General features: G+C 40.5%; 1 protein-coding gene across 2 annotated transcripts in view; it reads left to right on the forward strand.

Moving 5' to 3' along the window:
• Rngtt (RNA guanylyltransferase and 5'-phosphatase) overlaps positions 1-15,197 on the forward strand; it is a 192,315-nt gene extending 177,118 nt beyond the window's left edge. The window contains exons 15-16 of one of the 2 annotated variants that reach the window (NM_011884.3): positions 11,534-11,657; positions 12,821-15,197. In NM_011884.3, the coding sequence (NP_036014.1) occupies positions 11,534-11,657; positions 12,821-12,984 (288 nt within the window). In that variant the 3' untranslated portion in view covers positions 12,985-15,197. The remainder of the gene's footprint in view (positions 1-11,533; positions 11,658-12,820) is intronic. The other variant, NM_001305273.1, reaches the window with a different exon arrangement.
• Positions 15,198-21,426: the final 6,229 nt, after the last annotated feature.

A 21,426-nucleotide genomic window follows, 5' to 3' on the forward strand; every position in this document is an offset into this window, starting at 1 on the left:
GGCTGCTTCTTATAATGACACAGGATTTCTCTTAACATCAGGTTTCTTCTCACTGACAAGTACAGGGCTTTTTTATACTCAATAAAAAGGTAGAAACTTTTTCTTTCTCTATGCAATAGAGGTTGGTGCTTATTTTTCATCCAGAATGAGTTCTTTCAGTGCTCAGGCTTCTGTGTCAGCCATCAAATTGTGTGTGTGTGTGTGCGTGTGTACATGTGCGTATGCATGCATATGTATATAAATATGCATATGTGTAAGTAGAGATGTGAGTATGTAAGTTAATGAGACATGTAGTTGGGCCTGGCCAAAGTATGTATGTAAAAATATGTATGTGTGAATGTATATGTGTTTCTGTGCATATTTGCATGTGTAAAAGTGCTTCATTCTGCATGCGTGACTTTTATTTTCTTGGCTCAATAAAAGTTAATTGTTCCCAGCCTCCCTCTTACCTGGCCAATGAGAGGTGAGACTCCCTAGCAAGAGAGAAAGGAGCCCTAGCAATTAATTCTTTACTTATTCCCAGGGCTGCTAAACAACAGGTGATAATTCTCTTGAAGCCATTGGAATCAAGGAGAGTAAATATTATTAATATTAAGCAACCTCTGCTTCTGCAAGACCAAGTCTTGCCCCTGCCAAAGCTCACTCCACCCTCATAGGCTGCCCTTCCAGAGCAGACCCAGCCTAGGTCTTAACTACTACTAAAAGATTTCTAGAGATTCAATTCAGTCCCCATAAAAATTCCAATATAGTTCTTCACAGAAATTGGAAAAAAAAACTTTAACAGGGAAACACAGATATGTGTCACGCAAAAAAAGATAGCCAAAAGAGTCTTGAATAATAAAAGAACATCTCCAGATACCCAGTTGTATATTACAGATTTATAATAATAAAATACAACATAATATTGGAAAAAACCAGATATGTAGATCAATGGAATCAAATCTAACACCCAGGCATAATTCTGTATACCTATGGATACCTGCTTTTTTTTTTTTTAAACAAAGAAGCCAGAAATATATAAGGGAGAAAATAGATCATCTTCAACAAATGGTTCTGGTTAGATGGGATAGCTGCATGCAGAAGAATGAAAATAGATCTGTATCTATCACCTGCACAGAATTCAACTGAAACAGATCAAGAACTTGAACAAGAGACCAGGATAGAATGGATAGAAGAAAAAGTTGTCGGGCTGGAGAGAGAGCTCAGCGATTAAGCATACTGTCTGTTCTTCTAGAGGTCCTGAGTTCAATTCTCAGCAGCCATATGGTGGCTCAAAACCATCTGTAATAGAATTAGATGCCCTCTTCCGGTGTGTCTGAAAAGAGCAGCTATGTACATACATACATACATACATACATACATACATACATACATACATACCTGTTTACATACATAAAATAATCTTGAGAGAGAGAAAAAGTTGTTGGGATGGTCTTGAACTCAGTGGCACAGGAAAGACATTTTAAAGAAGATGCTGATAGCACAAGCACCAAGGACATTGATGAATGGTACTCATGAAGCACAGAAAATTCTGTACAGCAAAAGACACTATCATTTGGGCAAAGGAGTAGGGTACAGAGTTGGAAAATATCTTTACTAATTACATATCTAATAGAGAATTAATATTTAGAATATATAAAGAACTAAAGAAACTGGACATCAAGAAACAACCCAATTAAAAATGGAATATTGAAGCAGAGAGTTCTCCAAAGATGAAGCACAAATGACTGAGAAACAAAGGTATGTTCAACAGCCTTTGCCATTAGGAACACATACATTAAAACTATTTTGAGTTTCATCTTACCCAGTTGAAATGGCCAAGGTCAATACCACAGTGCCAGCTTACACACACAAGAATGCTAGGAAAGGAAAGCACTCACTGCTAGTGGAAGTGCAAACTGGTAGGCCCAGTATGGAAGTAAATGTTGAAGTCCATCAAAAGCTAAACATGAATCTACCATGAGATCTGGCTATACCATTCTGTACCCAAAGGACTCCATATCTTACTATTGAGATACTTGTTTATCCATATTTATGGCTGCTCTATTCACAATAGCCAGAAATAGGAAACACCTTAGATGTCCATGAATGGTGTGATGGTTTAAATAAAAATGGCATCATAAACTCATAGGGAGAGGCAATATTGGAGATATGGCCTTGTTGGAGTAGGTGTGGCCTTGTTGGAGGAAATGTATCACAAGGGATAGGTAGGCTTTGAGGTTTCTGAAGCTGAAGCCAGAACTCTTGTCACTCTCTCTTCCTACTGCTTGCCAATCCAAATGTAGACCTCTTAGCTACTTCTCTATCACCATGTCTACGTGCATACCATCATCCTTTCTGCTGTGACAATAATGGACTGAACCTATAAGTCAGCCCCAATTAAATGTTTTCCTTTATAAGAGTTGCCTTGGTCGTGGCATCTAGTCACAGTGACAAAACCCTAAATAGGACAAATGAATAATGAAAATGTGGTACATTTACTTAATGGAATATTATCCACTGCTTAAGAAAAACGAAATTGAGCCAGGCATAGTGACACACAGCTTTAATCTTAGCATTTTGGAGGCAGAGACGGGCAGACATATGTAAGTTTAAGGAAGTCTAGTCTACATTATGAGTTCAGGACAGCCAGAACTACATAGTGATATCCTGTCTCAAAAAAGGAAAGAAGAAAAGAATTATAAAGATTGCAGTTAAATTGAAAGAGCCAAAAGCAATCATTGTGAGTGAAGTAACCCAGTCTCCAAAAGACAAATATTACAATATTTGTTAGGTAGCTAGTTAGGGGCCAAAGGTAAGAGTATATTTTTCTAGAAGGGTAAATATAGTGTAATAATGAGATGAAGGGGAAGCTAGAGTAGGGTTAGCTGGGGAGAGAGATAGGAAAACAGGATAAGGAGGAAATGTGGGGAAGAACAACTAACATGAAGGTCTTTTGGAAAGCTGTATAGAAACCCAGTACTACTAATATATAATATATATCAGTAATCAGAGTCTCTGTTCCAACCATACATCTCATGTCACTAAAAACTCTAGTGCCAGAAATTCATTATATCTTATTGAGTCATATCCCAAAGGGGTCCCATTGCCCTAGCCTCCAGACATTACAGGCTGTTATAAAGACTATTTATTACCCTTCATTATCTGATAGTAAGGCCTGTTGCTGAAGACATCATTTACATATGCCATCAAAAAGGAAGAAGTTGGGTTGATATTCAGCAGAAAGCTTTACCCCTACTGACTAGCATTTGTGGTACTCGAAGTTACTTTGTATACTACTGGAGGAGAAAAGCAGTCATCGCTATCACCCAGCTACAAACCCTGGAACTTACAGCAGTAGCCTCCTGCAAAATATAGTGGTGTGAAAGTAACACAACCCTCTGCCTTTTAGAAGGTAAAGCTTTCCTTGTTCATCTGTTTTATTATTTTAAGCATGCAGTGAATTCTTGGTCTGTTTGTAATTCTCAACATGTCTGTACTAAATAGACAGGGAGCCAGTGTATTGTGTCATAGAATTCATCACTGTTTCCTGAGCCATTGTCATTACCTCACTAACCTCACCTGGCAGAGGTGCCTGTTTCTCTACTGGGGTCTTTTCTTTTTGCTAGCCATTCCTATGTGAAGGTCATTTGTTCCAATAATGGCTTCTCATTTGGTCTAAAAATCAAACAAAAGCTTTGCAGCTGTGAGATGTAGCCCATTTAAAAATTAACCTATTGTAAATCCTTAATGGCTGAGAAATCTTGTAATTTTCTATGATTTCTGGTAGTACTACTAGTAGAATAGCAAACAGTAGAAGTGAGCGAGGTCAGAATGATACACACTTGGGAAGAGAAGGAGAAGTTCAGCCAGTGTGTGTCCTCTGCCCTTCATCAGTCACACAGCAGTTCAGTTCATGCCTACAGACTTTCCAGAGGAAATGTTATCTGTGGAAGTAACTGATTAACAGAGTTCTTTATGCTACAAGTAAAATTGTGCATGAGTGTATTCTGCCTTGGCTCTCTGCAGTGTCTTTTTCACCTAGAGCTTAGATTCCTGGGGGGGGGGGGGAGGGGGGGGAAAGAGCACAATTTTATTTTAACTCACTTATTTTCAATGCTACAAATCCAACCCATTCTAGGCACAACTTTACCACTGAGCCACACCTTAGTTCAAAATTTTGAAGTTTGATAATAAAACAAGTTAGCTCCATCCTTATACAAATTTTATAAATTCTCTGGTTTGGGTTTTTAGATCTAAAATTCCTCTGGATTTTGTTAAGCCTAAATTAAATATGAATATTAATCTTGTAGACATAGTATGTTTCTTCAATATTATCTATTAAACACTTGTTAAATTACCTAACTCCTTGGTGCCTGCTTTTCTCTATATAAAATGAGGCTAGTAATAATACCTACTTCCTAGAGTTGTGAGGATTCAAAAATTTAATTTATAAATTACTTTGAATAGTACTCAATACCAATGAAGCTATTAGCAATTATTATTAGTCACTCTAGTGGACAGATTAAATCAACAGTGAATAGCTAATTTACAGATAATGATAAACAGTGCAAATGAAAAGTATAAGGCATACTGATAATCTATAGATGTCAGGATGGCATAGGGGACTGTTTCACTTAGGACTTTGAGGGGAGAAATCATTGAGCAAGGATATGATTAAATATACATGTATTTTTAATCAATACAAAGTTTGTTTTCATCTCAGTTCACATTATAGTTTGTTTATGCTAACGTAACTTACTGGTGTCCAGTTCTGTGAGTTTCGATAGATGTATGTAGATAGATGTATGTAGATAAATGTATGTAGATGGATGTATGTAGGCATGCAGCTACCACTGTATCAATATGGAGAACAGTTTTGTCCTTTTCTCAGCTTCTCACAAGATGATCCCTGTACTTGTTCACCTCCTTCTTTCCCCCATTGCCACTGATCTATTTCTGTAACTCTTTTCTCTGCCATGCCCTGGGAAGTGATTTACTTAGTGGCTTTTACAGAATCATTGTTCAGATTTTGCACATTGCACTTGAAATTCATCAATGTTATTGAATTTATCAGTAGATGGTATTTCTTGATAGTATTTTACTGTACCGTTGTACTTGTAGTTTATCTTTTCACCAGTTGTAGGGCATATGTATATACTCTTTCCTGTGTTGTGCTATGCTAATGTTGTATTGTGTTTGTGATATGCTTTAAGATACCATCTTCTAGTCCAGGCCAACCATGGTCTCACTATGTAGCATAGGATGACCCTAAACTCCTGCTCCTTCTTTTTCTTAGAAAATACTAGGATTATAGGCAGGCATAGCCATGCCAAGCTTGGTTCCTTAGTTCCTTTGTCTTTTCACTAAAATTCATTTGAAATTAGGTGTCGGTGTCGGGTAATAATTTTAATTGGGCATGGTGGCACATGCCTGAAATGCCACTACTTAGAGACCGAGGCAGGAAAATCATTAAGTTTAAAACCCAACTTGACCTTCGTAGTGAGACCCTGTATTGGTGTTGGTGGGGGTGGGGAGATTTGTTGAGGTTTTCCTTGTGATTGTGTTGAATTTGTAGATCATTTTGGGAAGAAAGATGGCAACAATATTGGGTCTTTCAATCTATATCTCTACATTTATTTACCCTCCCTTTTTTTTTTCTTTGATTGGTATTTTGTAATTAACAGTGTATAGAGGCTACAAATTTCAAGTCCCTCTCCCTCTCCCTCTCCCTCTCTCTCTCTCCCCCTCCCCTCTCTCTCAGTTATTAACTGTATAGCTCAGGCTAGACTCAAGCTTGCAGAGATCCTCTTGCCTCAGCCTCCTGGATAACTTGGATCACAGGTGTCTGCTACTGTGCCCAGCTGAGTTTTTAAGACTTATATCTTATTTTGTAGTTTTAGTTTCTAGTGTTCAGATAGTGACTTCTGTGTATGTTATATTCTTGTGTTCTGTAACCTTTTTAAACTTGAAGTTGTTAAGAACCTCTTTATACAGTCCTTCTATGTAAGTGTTGTCATCTGGGAATCATGACAAATCTATTTCCTCCTTTCCAGCCTGGCAGATATTTTCTCTTAAGCAAGGGATTACAATTTGGCTTATATTTTTCTAAAGTAAATCTAGCTTTAGCATAAAAATTGGAGGGGCGGGGAGACCATTTACAAGGCAGAGGTGTCTTGGATTATGAACTTTAAAACCAGGGTAGTAAAATAAAGAGAAAAAACAGATTTTTGTATGTGGAATTAGTAAGCCCTCTAGTGGATTAAATATAAGAATAAACAAAGAGAAGGAGTCAGGACATCAGGGTTTCTGTCATAAATGTTGCCAGTTTTTGGAAAGTGACAAGAAGAAATAGATTAGGAAGAAGATGACAAGCAGAACTTGTTAGATTTGAGAAGTCTTTGGGATAGGGGTGGGCCCAGGTCTATGGTAGAATAATTAGCAAGCTTGGGCCCCTAGGTTTTATCTTTATCACAAAGGAAATCAAAACAAAACAAAGTAGTATCACATAGGCAACTAGAATATACAAGCATATGAAATGGGGTATGTATGTAGGCTGTAAGAAGTTTGGCAATGTGTCAAATGTATATGGAACCAGCCTGAAGGCTCATGGGGATCTCTCTCTCTCTCTCTCTCTCTCTCTCTCTCTCTCTCTCTCTCTCTCTCTCTCTCCCTCTCTCTCTCTCTCTCTCTCTCACACACACACACACACACACACACACACACACACATGGTCAAACCCTAAGCAATATGCTAAGATTATATAAGTTTTTACCATGGGTCTTTGGACCCATTGCTCATCACTAATTTGAAGCATGCATTTCCTTCTCCTAGTCCATTCCCGTGTATCTTAGTTACTTATCAATTCCATGACAAAACACTGAACAGGTAACTTATAAAATGATGACATTTTGTTTGGGAGCTCACTTTTTCATACAGTTTGTCTGTCTTAGGGTTTTTATTGCTGTGAAGAGATACCATGATCATAGTAGCTCTTCCAAAAGAAAACATCTAATTGAGACCTGTGTACAGGTTCAGAAGTGTAGTCCATTATCATCCTGGTGGGAAGCACAGAGGTGCCTAGGCAGATATGATACTGGAGAACAGCGAGAGCTCTACATCTGGATCTGGAAGAGAGAGACCCTGGGCCTAGCTTGAGCTTCTGAAACCCCATAGCCTTATCTCCACTTCCTCCAACAAGCCCACCCCTACTCCAAGGCCAAACCTCCTAATGCCACTCCCTAAGCATTTAAATATATGAACTACAGGAGCCAATCTTACTTAAACCATCACAAAATTCATGACTATTGTGTCAGGGAGCATAGGCAGTCATAGTGATAGAGCAGTAGCGTAGACCTTCCATCTGATCCACAAGCACAAAGCAGAGAGAGCTCATGGAATGGCATGGACTTTGAAGCCTTATAGCCTACCTCCTGTAACCATGTCTGCAGGTTTGAGGCCAGTAGTTACATAGTGAGTTACAGACAAGCACGGACCATAGAGTGAGACAAAAAAAGACCGAAAAGGGAAAAAAAAAAAAAAAAGATTATGGTTCACATATTGATTGCTGATTTATAATGCTTGACATGTACCAAATGCTCAATGAATAAATTATATAAAAGAAAATAGACAATGTTCACATGTAGAAGTCCAGTGCGAATACAAGAGTAGTAAGGCAGGCGGGCAGGCGGGCGGGCAGGCAGGCAGGCAGGCAGGCAGGCAGGCAGGCAGGAGACGGGCGGGCGGGCGGGCGGGCGGGCGGGCGGGCGGGCGGGCGGGCGGGCGGGCGGGCGGGCGGGCAGGCGGGCAGGCGGGCAGGCAGGCAGGCGGGCAGGCAGGAGGCGGGCAGGCGGGCAGGCAGGCAGCTGATGTCCCCTGGGTGCTTCTTCACTGTAATTACTGTAGGCACGCTTGTGGGTGGATAAGGGGAAGTCATGACTGAAACATGCAGAAATGGAGTTACTGCATAGCCTCAGAAGATAGCCCTCCAAATTTATAAGTTGTGTTATAAATAAATTCCACATTGGCCTGGATCCCCAGCACCCACATGGGATCACAGCCAGTTCCAGGAGTTTGACTCCTTTTTCTGATCTCTTAATGGTATCAAGGACACAGTGGTACACGCTCAGGCAACAACACATCCATGCATGTGAAGTTTAAAATAAGTAAAATAATGAACACTACATAGTCTTTAATAACCCTTTCCAGGAAGTGGACTTTCATTTCCCTGTCCTTGAAGTCAGACTAGACACATAATTCACAGCAACCAATAGAAGAAACCTGGCAAATAAGAACCTTGACCAAGTAATGAGAGTTACTGTCACTAGTAACACAGGGAACTAGTATAGTGTGGAAAGACCAGAGGGTACTCCTTGACACACCCACAAGGTCTTTATCATGAGCAAACACCAATTTAAAAAAAATCCTGATTTTAGCATCATTCTTGTAACATCTGATGGCACTCTTAATTATTCAGGTGCCTGGGTGTGGTGGCTCATGCCTGTAATCCCAGTGCTTGAGAGAACTCATATGGGAAGGTTGCAATTATAAAAAGCAAGCCTGGGTTATAGAGCACACAGACAGACAGACAGACAGACAGACAGAAAAAAAGAACAAGCCCAAGGGCTGTCTAATTAATTATTATAGATTGGAAGAAACCTAACATGTGGCAGTTCAAGTGGTTTCCTGGATTGCATCCTCTTATAGATAATAAAGTAGAAATCTTGATAGACTTCAGTTTATGTTATACCAGTGTTAACTGGTAGCTGTATGCTGATAAATAAAATATAAATGTTAGCAGAAGAAAATAGGCCAGTACAGGGGAATGTCAGGGCCAGGAAGCGGGAGTGGGTGGGTTGGGGAACAGGGCTGGGGGAGGGTATAGGGGGCTTTGGGAATAGCATTTGAAATGTAAATGAAGAAAGTATCTAATAAAAAATATTAAAAAGAAAATAGGAAATTCCCCCTACCACCTTTACAATTTTCCTGCCAATCTTAAATCTTTCCAAATTAAATATGAAAAAAGAAGAAATTCGTAATACCTTTCTTGGTGTGTGGGGGGGGTATTTTAGGTTTTTCATTTTGTATTTTTGTTTTGTTTTTAATGGCTTCAGAGCAAACTGAACGCTCTCTCTAAGATGCTCACTTGATATGGCCACCCAGCGGGGCAGCTATATGCAGGCTCCTGCTCTACCATCAGAAGTAGTTTCACCTACTTTGTGCAGGTTGCCAACTAATTGTTTTTATGCATTGCTTTTATGATCTGAAAGTGTGCTCCTATTCAAATTAGTAAATAAATTTAATGTAATAATGGGTAAACTCTGAAATTCTAATTTATAAATATTTACATACTCAGGAACTCAAACTAGGATAACAAAGTTGATGTAAGAAGACAGCAGGGATCCTCTTTCAGTTAATAATGATATGTAATTGTCTTCAGAAGACTATGGATGCTGAAATTAAGTCACTCTTCTGTACTCTAATTTTTTATGTGACCATTAGTGAAAACTTTAGTGTGTTACATATGAGAGATGGTATTTTTTTTCCCAGTTAAATGTAACTAGTGAAGAACACTGTTTCTTGTTGAATATGGACATCAATTTAAAGTAGTAGTGGCTGGTGCATTCATTTTCTAGAAATATTTTTCCAGATTGGTAGTATTTGGCCAAGCAGCTATAGCAGCTAGATAATAATACTGCTTAAGTCTGAAACTGAGAACACAAGAGTGATGAGCTTTATGACACTTAACTTCCGGTTGCTAGCCAGTAACTAGCTTCTGAAATGCCGAACATGTGCTTTTGCTGACAGCTGTTTTTCAGAGTGTGCCTTTTGGTGTCAGCATGATTCCTTTAGTGAGTTTGCTTGTAAAGTTGCTTAAAATCATAAGCAGAGTTTCTTGTTAAAAGAAATAAAAGAAGATAGAAATAAATGGAAAGCTTTTGAGTAGTCATGGCTCAGGAGAGAATGTTATCAGAATATCCATAGAACTTAACAGCAGTCTTGAGATCCTGCATAAACGGAACAAAACCCTAACAGTGTCTTTTGTAGAAGTAGAAAAAGCTGTGCTAGCATTCACATGGACTCTTAAGGAATTCACTTAGCTGACAAATAGCAAAGTCGCAGGCCTCACACCCCTGGCCTCTATTGCAAAGCTCCAGTGCTTTAAATAGCACACTTGATCACTGACACAGACAAGTAGATCACAGGAACTAGCAAAATAGCGTCCCCCCCAACCCGCCTCAAGATAGATTTAATAGCATATACCTATGATCTCATAGTACATGGAAAATTAAAACTGAAAAATCAGGAATTTGGGGACATGCTGATATATATAAATATATATGGATATTCTGAATATATATATGTATACATATATATGTATATATGTGTGTGTATATATATATATATATACATTTTATATATATATATATCAACTAGAGCAGGCAGTACAGAGAGCATCTGTAGAGGGGTTAAGTTTACAGAGCCTGGGCCTGTAGACCTTGGTTTTGGACCAGTTATTAGACCTGTTGAAAATGCAAATGATCCATCCAATCAAATGCAATATTCATCTAGAGGAAAGACAATTGGAAAGTTTTTATGAAGACACACCCTGACTAATCTAAATTGAAAGCAGCTTCTAAAAATTTGCATCTCTTCATCTTCCTAGGTGGTAGTGAATATGTGGGCAGAAAATGAGAGCATTTCAAATAATGCTAATGAAGTTTAGTGATTACAATCTACCATATTGTAAGAGAGTGTGTGTTGTTAGTTCTGAAGGATGAAGACAGAATTCAAATATTACCATGACTGGCATTTGATTGGAAAAGTGCAGAGATAAGCTTTAGGTTCCTTTTATGAAAACCATCCTCCTAGCCTGATGGAATATCTTCTCAGACGTACCATAGTTACCATGGATACTTGGTGGCTTTGATAGAGTATGTTGTAATCCATATTCAATCATCTGAGGTAAAGAAGCCAAGAAACACACCAGCTAAAGTCAGCATAGTTTCCTTTCTAAATCTATACTCTCTGCAAGAATGAAAGGGGAAAATAGCCCGAGGAGTAAGTTTGGATTTAAAAACTGACTGATTCGATCCTAGTATTTATTTTTATGTAGCTTTTTACCTATAATAAAGATAATGGGGGGTGGGGGTGGCATAGGAATCTACATGATGAGATCTTTCTGAAAGTTGGTGAACCCTAAGCAGTGAACTCATTGTCTGAAAGCCACAGAAACACAGACAGGATTGAAGGCATTGTCCCCATGGTAACATATTTGCATTTGGCCCAGAAGTGGCTGCTTTCTGCTTAGCTTCTTTTAATTGCTATATATTGACAGCCATTTTCACAACTCTGAAGTGTCAGATACATGAGCATGTGTACTGGGAGTGTGCACCATATCTTCAGGCTTGATTAGACACTTCAGATGACAAAGAGCTCCGCTTGAAGAATTACTGAGGTGTTTTTGGCATTTCCTAATGTGTCTGTCACATAGTAGAAGCAAAAAGCCTTTCAAATGATTTAAAATATTTTCATCAATTCTCTTTTAAAACAGGTGACAAAAGAACTAAAACAGTATGACAACAAAATTATAGAATGCAAATTTGAGAACAATAGCTGGGTCTTCATGAGACAGAGGATAGACAAAAGTTTCCCAAATGCCTACAACACAGCCATGGGTGAGTATGAGAGTGACCAATACAGTAAGTTCAGAAAATTATGTCGTCAAAGACCACATGTCCTGTTGATGCTGTCCTGAATAATGGGTTAGGTAGTCAGGCCTGGACCTTGTTAGTTGCTAAAGAGCTGCCCTGTGTGCCCGAAAGGGCAAAAGAGGGAAGGGTGATGGTTGCATACTAGATTAACTTAATGAATTGTTAAAAAAAAAAAAAAGCCATGATAATTTCTGTTCTATTCAAAACTATTAAAACAATTGTTTGCCAGATGGGTAAGAAGCAGAATTAGCAAGGGAAAAATGTAATTTCTAGCTCCTAAAATAACTTTACAAACAATGGAGAGAAAGTAAATGAAAACTGTAAAACATAAGAACTGCCCTGCTATCCTTCAGAATGCTCTTTGGCTGTGGTGTGAATGCCTTGGAGTCATCTCCATGTTTCAGATGTACTGACAGTAGAGGCGGTTTATAAAAGGCTAGATCAGTGCAGTGGGCGGCGGCTCACTTGTCCAGTGTCCACTGCTGGTGGCGATCAGGATCCTGAGAAGCAGGAAGAGGAGAGAGGCAGCCAGTTCACTCTTTCATTTTAAAAGATACTGTTTCACATTCAGGGACCTTTTTTGGAAGTAACATCTATGCTCAGACAAGATGAGTTCATTCCATTCTTTTCTCCCTCTTTCCCAAAACAAACAAATAAAATATCATAAAATGAGAAAATTGGTTTTTTTTTTTTGATTACTCAAGAAAAGATGTTTTGTTTATTAGGCTATTTTATTATATGTTCTTCACCTAAATGATTAAAATAACAATATGGATGGAAGCTACCATGAAAACTTCCTATTCTATAGTGGCATTGGCTATTATTGTTGTATTTCACAGAATGGCCATCTTTCTGACAGAATGACTTAAAAACTGTAGTATACTTTCCTGCATAGAAGTTTTAATTAAATACAGATTTTCATGAAGTATGCTGTACTAGGTTAAAACCCCTTAACGTCTTTGCTTAAAATTAATACTCTAGCAATGAGTGACCACCAAAACAGTACCTGAGGCCTGCTTGCCCATCATGAAATGCCATGATTTCACAGAGCTGCATGCAGACCACCCTCAGCCTGTAGTGAGTCAGCCACCTTAATCACCTGACATGTTTTCCTCCTTTGTCCACAGCTGTGTGCAATAGCATCTCGAACCCTGTCACCAAGGAGATGCTGTTTGAATTCATTGACAGATGTGCAGCAGCCGCCCAGGGACAGAAGCGGAAGTATCCCCTGGACCCTGACACGGAGCTCATGCCGCCCCCACCGCCCAAAAGACTGCATCGGCCAACCTAGTCCGTGCCTCTGAGAGGAAGAAAAATGCTGTTGTCTCATTTTCTCAACCAGAGAAATTAAAGAGACGAGCGGCTTCGTACTGGTACACGTGTTTTAAGGGAAGACATAGTCAGCCTGTATATATTTGGTACATTTGTTTCCTTGGAACTACAGTACATCATGGACCTAAATATTTTATTTATACCTGATAAATTCAGCCTTACCCTGTGGAGTCTACAGATTGAAATACCCAAAGGTTTAAATCAGATTGAAGTTAATGAAATAGAGGCCTTGTTTGTATGTGAATAGATACCTTTACATTTGATTCATAACTAGCAATCTGAAGCTGTAAGCATATTGAGTTTTTTAAATGTTGGATTTTAAGTTTACCTCTTTAAAATGTGGGTACTGGCATTAGAAATTTTCTCACTAACTTATCATGGATTTCTTATATTTCTCAATTTTTTATATTCTGAGCAATGACAAGGTCAAGTATTATGTACATTAAACAGTTTGGTCTGGCTATACCATTTTAAGAAGTTCTTCTGGTTTTGTTTTCTGTGAGAGTGGGGTGTAAAAACAGTAATGAAGCTCCATTTTCTTGTGAATTGTATCCTTTCTTTAGAAACTATTTTGAGCATTTTACTATGTCTCGTGTTTGAACCATGACGTCAGATGTCTGGGGTTCCCATCCTGGCAGTGGTTTTGAGTTCCTTTGTGGCACTTACCTTCATGTGCTGCTGTCTGGGAGCGTTGCTGCTTTCAGACAGCAGGGCTCCTCCTGCTTTACCCACTCACTGTGATCCCTGGGAACAGCAGCAAGCACAACCGCGTTGTGTTATTTCCCTCAAACAGTGCTTCAGACACAGTGGCAGCTTTGCCTAGAAGGTCATGTCAGCTGAACAAAGTGTTGTCTAGGAGATGCTGGCCTCCCATGGACAGATGCAGAGGCGTTGCTGAGACTGGTCATGGAGGACGTGAAGATGTTGCTCCCACTGCTCCTGCTGCACCTGCGCTTGGAGGTGGTTTCCGATCCTGAGCTGCACCTCAGCGTTGACTCTGGACAGTAGGTCCCTGCCGTTGTAAAACTTGTTCTGATTGGCTTGTGAAGGAATTCAGAATAGCAACTAGCAAGCAGCTTACTTAATGTATTTATTTTAGAGACACAGGTTTTAAGTATATGTATTTAAAACAAATGTTCACGATCTGTATTTTATATATGTATAAGCATATCTGAAAGTATATGCAACAGTGTATATTCTTATATTGATACAGCCAGAAATGAAAATCCAAATGCTTTACCTAGCAGGCTAAGGATCTGATGGAATTTTTATTTGGCAAAGTACAGATTAACCAAAACTGTATTTATATGAACCTGAGTTTTAATGTTTTTAAACGAACTTTACATCTGCAGTGCTTTTCTGTATGGAATACTAGGGCTGTGCCTAGACTTATGCCGCTATTGTTCCCAAGTTATGTAATATGTTAGCAAGTTTATTCAAAATGCCATAATAATTTTGTCTTAGGTTGCTTTTGTACATTTGGGCACTGAAGGAATTTAAACACCTGACTGTTACAGGATTGTTGAGGGGAGATTGTCAAGGTTCCTTCTGTCGTTTACATGGTGGATCCAGAACTGCCTGTGGACTCCAGGCAGCCTAGTGCCTGCTCCCCAGGGTCACTGAATCTTTTCTCCATAGATGGTCTGCTCCCAAGCCGGTGCAAAAGCGGGGTCCTTTTGAAGATACAGTAACGTGCTTTGTCAGTGATCTCTGATAGAATTAAAATGTTATGGTAACATTAACCTTTCAAATGAAATGGAAAGAGCATTATATAGGACTTACTTTTTCAGCTTATCCTTTCCTTTCAATTGTGGTGACGTAATCATTGGCCTTAAAAGCAGACCCCATGTAGTCCCCAACCGCATCACCTCCTGGAGTATCCTTACAGCCATTTAGGCTGTTGGACGAAAGGTAGGATTTGGACATCTTGAAGGAAAACTTCCCTTCTCGGCTTATGTTACAACAGCTGTTTTCTTTAGCTGATATTTTCCAGACAGGACTAAGAAGACTGTTTCCCTGAGTTATCGCATGGGAAGGCTTGCTTTTTGTTTGGGGAAAAAAAAATATGGATGACTACTGCCTAGATGGTTCCTTTGCTTTCCATGAAATGCCAGGACATTCCTTCTCTGATTGTGTCAGTGTGTGTTGTAATAAAGCTACTGATGTAACACACCTGTGTCTTTCCTGTCTCGCTGACCTGCTGCGCTGGCTCTTGCTGCTCTGCCACACCTAGGATGCTTCCTCTGGCTAGATGCACTCTGGAGATGACTCTCGAGACTTGGAAACGTGATGGCCACTGCCTGTCCTTCTGACGTCTAGGGTGGAGGTGCTGTGTCTGTTTCCGTACTTCTCCCTCTCTCAACGCCCTACCAAGTAAGGGTCCTCGTGCATTGTTTTTGTGGGTTTCTTTTAGAGTAAGTAGCCTGAGATCACGAGCTATCAAATGCTTGTGATGGCTATGTTTTATATATATATATATATATATATATATATATATGGGATCTTGCTATCTTTAAACATGGCACTATTTTGAGCAATGTATATAGTTTCTTTAGGCCAATAAAATCTTGAAAATTAGAGACCAAATGGTAAATTCCTGTGATGGGGGGGTGGGGGGGGGAAGCCCTAGGCTGAATCCAGAATGACTAGAATGTAAATAAAATAATTAAAAAGAAAAGAAAAAAAAGTCTAGTCTGAGCATCCTACTGGGTTGTGATCTCTCTGTCTTCCCCTCCTGTTTCCAGTCATAAATGTCAAGGTTAGATCTGATCAAAAGGAAGTTTTTCAGTCCAGCTGTGGTTCTACGTGAAGTCAGGACTGCGGGAGTCTGCTTTCACCCTAGCAGCCATATGCCTGTGACTGCATGGTTACCACCGACCCAAGAGTGTGTTAGGTAGTAAGTACCCTTCTTAACATCTAGATACAGAATGTAGGCCTGAGCTTTGAGCTGAGACCCCCAGAGGTCTTGGAACTCCAGTAGAGTTGCTGCCTCAGTGTTTCTTCACCGTCTGGTTGTGCAGTGTCTAAGTCTGCCCAGTTGAATTTCTGCTGCCATCTTGCCATGTGAAGAAGATGGAATTGACAGCAGGAGAGGAAATGGGAAGTATAATACTTCAGATGTTGGCTTCTGGAGATATAATTAGGAAGCATAGTGATTAAAATAAGCTCGGGCCCATCATGTCTCGATTGTGGCAGTTAGCTGTCAACGCTCTCACTAGGGTGGGTTATTGTCAGCCCCGGGTTAACTCTAATGTCTCCCTCTGTCCCTTCCCCTGATACCAGATGCCCACTGTACATAGTAAGAGAAGAAAGCAGTGTCAGTGAACTTCCAGGTCTCGTATTCTTAATGTGCATAGATACATGGACCTGACAGCTATATATGTATGTGTGTGTGTGTATATATGTGTGTCTGTGTGTGTGTGTGTATTGTGAAAAGGCATATTTCAAAATTTTGTGGCTGTTGTTAAGAATCTCAGTCCTGAAAAGTACTTAGTTTGCAAGAAAATACAGGTTTTTACATATAACACTTTTTTATTGTATTGTTCTTTGTACCTGCATCTCACCCTAGGATAGCAAGATTCTTGTGTTGGCACATTGTGCTGACTAGTTTTAAGTCAAGCTGACACAGACTCGAGTCATTAGGGAAAATATTTACCAGATTGGCTGTGGACAAGCCTGTGGGGCATGTCCTTGATTGATGAATGGTGTGGGAGGGCCCAGCACGTCTTGGACAGTGCCACCCTTGGGCAGGTGGTCATGTTGATACAAGAAAGGAGGCTGAGCAAGCCGTAGGGAGCCAGCCAGTAAGAAGCATTCTTCTATGGATTCTGCTTCCGTTCCTGTCTCCAGGTTCCTGCCTTGAGTTCCTGCCCTAACCTTGGACGAGGGACTTATAAGGTATGAAATAAAATACATTCTGTGTTCCCCAAGTTGTTTTTGGTTATTGTGTTTATCACAGCAATAGAAACCCTAAGTAAAACACTTATGTAGGTTATCTACCAGACAGCTTATAACTAAGGCATTGGACATGGAGACCCTCAGAAGAGCAACCATTCTTGCTTATACAGCTGAAGGACATATTTGGACACGACAGTGGTTGATTGTATGGGTGATTCTGTTGTGCATGCATGTAAAATGCACATGGGTTAAAAACTGGAATTACCTGTACATTTAAAAAAAGAAAAACCAAGTAGAATGAAACTTGTCAGTATTTATCCTAATTGTATTTTATATTATGTGCATGGGGCAAGGTATGTATGATGTAAGTTTAGATGCCTGAGGAGGCCAGAGGGTGTAGGGTCCCCCTGGAGTTAGAGTTACAGGCAGTTGTGAACTACCTCACATAGGCACTCTTAACCTCTCAGTCATTTCTCTAGCCCTGAAATTTAGCTATGTAAGGGACAGAACTTAATTTGACCAAACACAACCAAGAAAAACAGAATTCAGCTTCGACTAGAATGTGATTCCCAACCTTCCTAGTGCTATGACCCTTTAATACATTTCCTCATGTTGTGGTGGCCCCAACCATAAAATTATTTCATTGCTACTCATAACTATTTTTTGCCATGATTGTGAATTGTAATTAAATATCTGATATGCGACTTCTAAGATGTCACAAACACAGGTTGGCAACTCCTGGACTAGACCAACAGGAAGTCATGTGTTTTTCCAATTACAACTTTGGTACACAGTCTATTTTTCTTTAGATCACAAGCTCAGAGTGGTCTTCAAGCTGCTTCTCTTAAGTTCCACTAAGAACATCCTAGCACTGCAGGAAAACCCTCTGTGGTGTGGCTCCCGCCTATGCCATCTAAGTTTGAAAACAGTGGTACATCCTCTGTTCACAGTGTTCCATTGTTGGGCTGAGCCCAGGAGCCTCAGCCTCCACCCTAATACAGATATCTGCAAGGAGGCATACAGTGATGCTTTAAATTTTTCTCCTTCAGACGCCGGGCTGTAGACATAATGGTGCGGCTGGGTCACAGAGCTTAGCAGTAGCAGCATTCAAATGTCCCTTTATGCTGTTGTCTCCCTTGGATTAGCTGTATGGAAATGTCACCCTGGTCCTCTCCTTGGAACTGAAATACTGAACCATACGTTCAGAAGACTATTCAGAGCCATGTCTGAGGCAGCTCCTATTTAATTCCATCAGCAGCACCTTGTCTCTTTTTTCCTTTTGCACTGAAAACAGGAACCTCTCAGGGAGACTTATGGGCAGGTAGTAGTGCCCTGTTCTCTCTTTTGGGGATATGTTAGCAGGGAGATGAAAAGGAGGTTGTCCTTTTGATGGAGTTACTTTTTAGTGCAGTTTCATTGAACTTTCTGTATGATAAGTAGGAGGCTCAACCTACCCATCACCCATTTTCTCATGTTTTCACAGGGAAATCCTTTGGTAACTGTTGGGGCTTTTCAGTTTTAAAAATAAATTTGAGAGCTGGACAGATGACTCAGAAATTAAGAGCACTGGCTGTTCTTCCAGAGGTCCTGAGTTCAATTCCCAGGAATCACATGGTGGTTCATGACCATCTATAATGAGATCTTGTGCCTTCATCTGGCTTGCAGGCACACATGCAGGCATACACTGGACACATAATAAATCAGAAAAACAAAAAATTCCTACCACTACCAACAGACGTTTCTGGGAATGTAGAGATGGCTCAGTAGTTAAGAACACTGGCTGCTCTTTCAGAGGGCCTGGGTTCAATAACCAACACCCACATGGCAGCCTGTAAGTCATGTTCCAGGGAATCACGAAGAGATGCATGCAGGCAAATCACCAGTGCACATAAAATAAAAATAAATTCTGGTTCCCTTTGGGTAAGTCTATGCCTCCAGCCTTGTCTTCAAACAGCAAGGGAAGGAGGCTGCTGCTCTTGAACATCTTCCAGGATCTAAAGGAATAAGAAACTGCAGAGTTTCCATGTAAGTTCTTTTGCCCTCCGTCTGGACATCCTTGTGTGGCTTTGATGTCTTTGGTATAAGCACAGTGTGCTCTGATAGACATCAAGGTGAGTCCTGAAGAAATGCTATTTGGACACATCTCCACTAAAGTCTTACAAAGTTTCTGGACAGTGTTGCTTGTAGGTAAGAGCTACAATGCTTGAGATATCTTCTGTGGGTGGAATCGAGAGAGGTGACCTTGGCCTTCCTGGGTAGGCAGGAGCCACATTTGTAAGGGTTATTTACTGTTTTGCCAAGGAAATTGCCTAGAAATAGAACAGTAATCTCTGTCTGCAGCTAGCCCTCCTATCCTTATCCCCCATCTCCCTCTAGCTGCTGGCTCCTTTATTTATTCTGTTTGCTACAAAAGGCCTTAAGAGCTGTTTGCTCTTGGTCCCTCCACATCCTTGCCTCCAATCCAACAAGCTTTAATCTCCATAGATCCTGTCACCATACTCTGCATAGGGTCAAATGCACTTACATAAACAGTCTGCTGGCAGTATGTTGCACAGCTGTTCATTGCTCAATGAGAAACTTCAGAGATGCTTAAAGTACAGAGCAAAATGAAGTCCCATTTTCACAGACTCAGAGATGTTCACAAACATGAGCTTGGCTCCTAGGCCATTATGACCTCTTGATTTTCTTCTCTCCCACATATGATTATTTTTTTTTCCAGTCTTTCTTGCCCTTCCCACCTATACTAATGGCCCAGGTGCAGTCCAATGACTTCTGTCCACACGCTATCAAAGTTTTCAAGTTCATTTAGAGCATGGCTCTCATTCTTGAGTGCTGAATTCAGACATCCCACTGACAGTTTAACATCTTTGCTGGGGTGTCTAATGTCACCTCAACCTAAATACGCCAAAGCTGAGCTCTCCGCCCTCCTGTGTGCTTCCTTCTCTGCCCACCGTCATCTTCCCAGTGTAGTTAATAGCAATCACAGTTTTTCAGTTGCTTCTGAATTGGCTTTGACTCTCTTCTCTTACATCCAGTCCATTAGCAAATGTTGACAGCACTACCTTCAAAATATGACAACTCCTCCATCTCCCAGCAGGTTCCTCTGTCATCCATGTCTGTCGCCACAGCTTCTGTGATCTCAGACCTTTAGGATAGCCTCTTTTGTTTTGTTTTGTTTTTCAAGACAGGGTTTCTCTGTGTAGCTCTGGCTGTCCTGGGACTCACTCTGTAGACCAGACTGGCCTCAAACTCGGAAATCCTCCTGCTTCTGCCTCGTAAGTGCTGGGATTAAAGGCGTGCACCACCACTGCCTGGCTAGGCTAGCCAGCTTCTGCCTGTCTCCCTGTGTGCTCTCCATACTGTTGATGTACTGCTTTTGGAAGCAGGTCACTTTCCTGTTCAAGACATTCTGAAAGGCCCTGTGCTCCCCTTAGTTTGGTAGCAACATGACCTGCCTCCCGTTCAACCTACTTGTCACTCTAGTTTCTGTGCTATATCCCACTAGCTAAACAAGCTCTCCCTTTAGGACTTTGAACTTTGTGCATCTGGAATATTCTTCCCACAGTATGAGAAGTCTCTACATCTCCACTGCTCCCGCAGTGGCTGTGCTACCTGGAGTTCCGTGGCCGCCTTACGGTTCCTTTCTAGTGTATGTTAGCTGTTTGCCTGTCGTTTAAGTCTTCTCTCTAGAATACAACTTCTGTGTGAAGTATTTCTTCAGTGGCTATATTTCCAGCACCTAAACTATATAGGCACAACATATGGGCGTGATTATTTTTAGAATCTCAGAGTAAAATCTGGCTTATACACTGTGCAGGGTTTTGAATGTCTATTCAAGAAGAGTATAAGCCAAACTTTTCTTTGTGAGAATTATCTGATAATCTGAGCATTGAAGTTGGGAGTCTATTGTATTTAGTGGATGCAGGTCAAAGCTTAGAACACAGAAACTGTATAAATAGGGAATGGACGTGGTGGACATTTAGAATGTTAAACCTCCAGGTTCCACTATCAGAGGGTTAGAGTCTAGGTGGGACAGCAGTGGCACCATTAGCAGAAATGAGGCAAGAGGAGAAGCCAGCCACATGAGGCTGGATAAAAAGGTTTTCTGAGTCCAGTGAGTTGGCTAGAGAGAGAGATGGGGGTTATGCTCCGGATGGTAAGGGAGCAAGGAGAGCAGGATTCAGATGCAGTCAGTAACAGGTGTCAAGTGAAAAGGCCTGAGGGCCCAGCATGATTAGCTAATGGGAGAAAGAAATAACCAGCTGAGTAACGCAGCCAGAAAAAGAGCAAGAAAGTTAAGTCAAAAGAGAGAGATGCAGACCAAGAAAAGCAAAACGTGAAGAAAGGCACATGATGGGGTTAGAAGTTACAGCAGATAGCCTAAATAATCCATCCCACCATGGTAAGCCTACGTGAGCATGCTGACTGAGGTCAAAGACATCTGCCCAACCTTTCCTTCAGGAAACTAGTCATTTATCACCAGGGATGACAAGGTGTCTACAGT

Source organism: Mus musculus, chromosome 4 (assembly GCF_000001635.26).
Source record: "Mus musculus strain C57BL/6J chromosome 4, GRCm38.p6 C57BL/6J".
Lineage (NCBI taxonomy): Eukaryota > Metazoa > Chordata > Mammalia > Rodentia > Muridae > Mus > Mus musculus.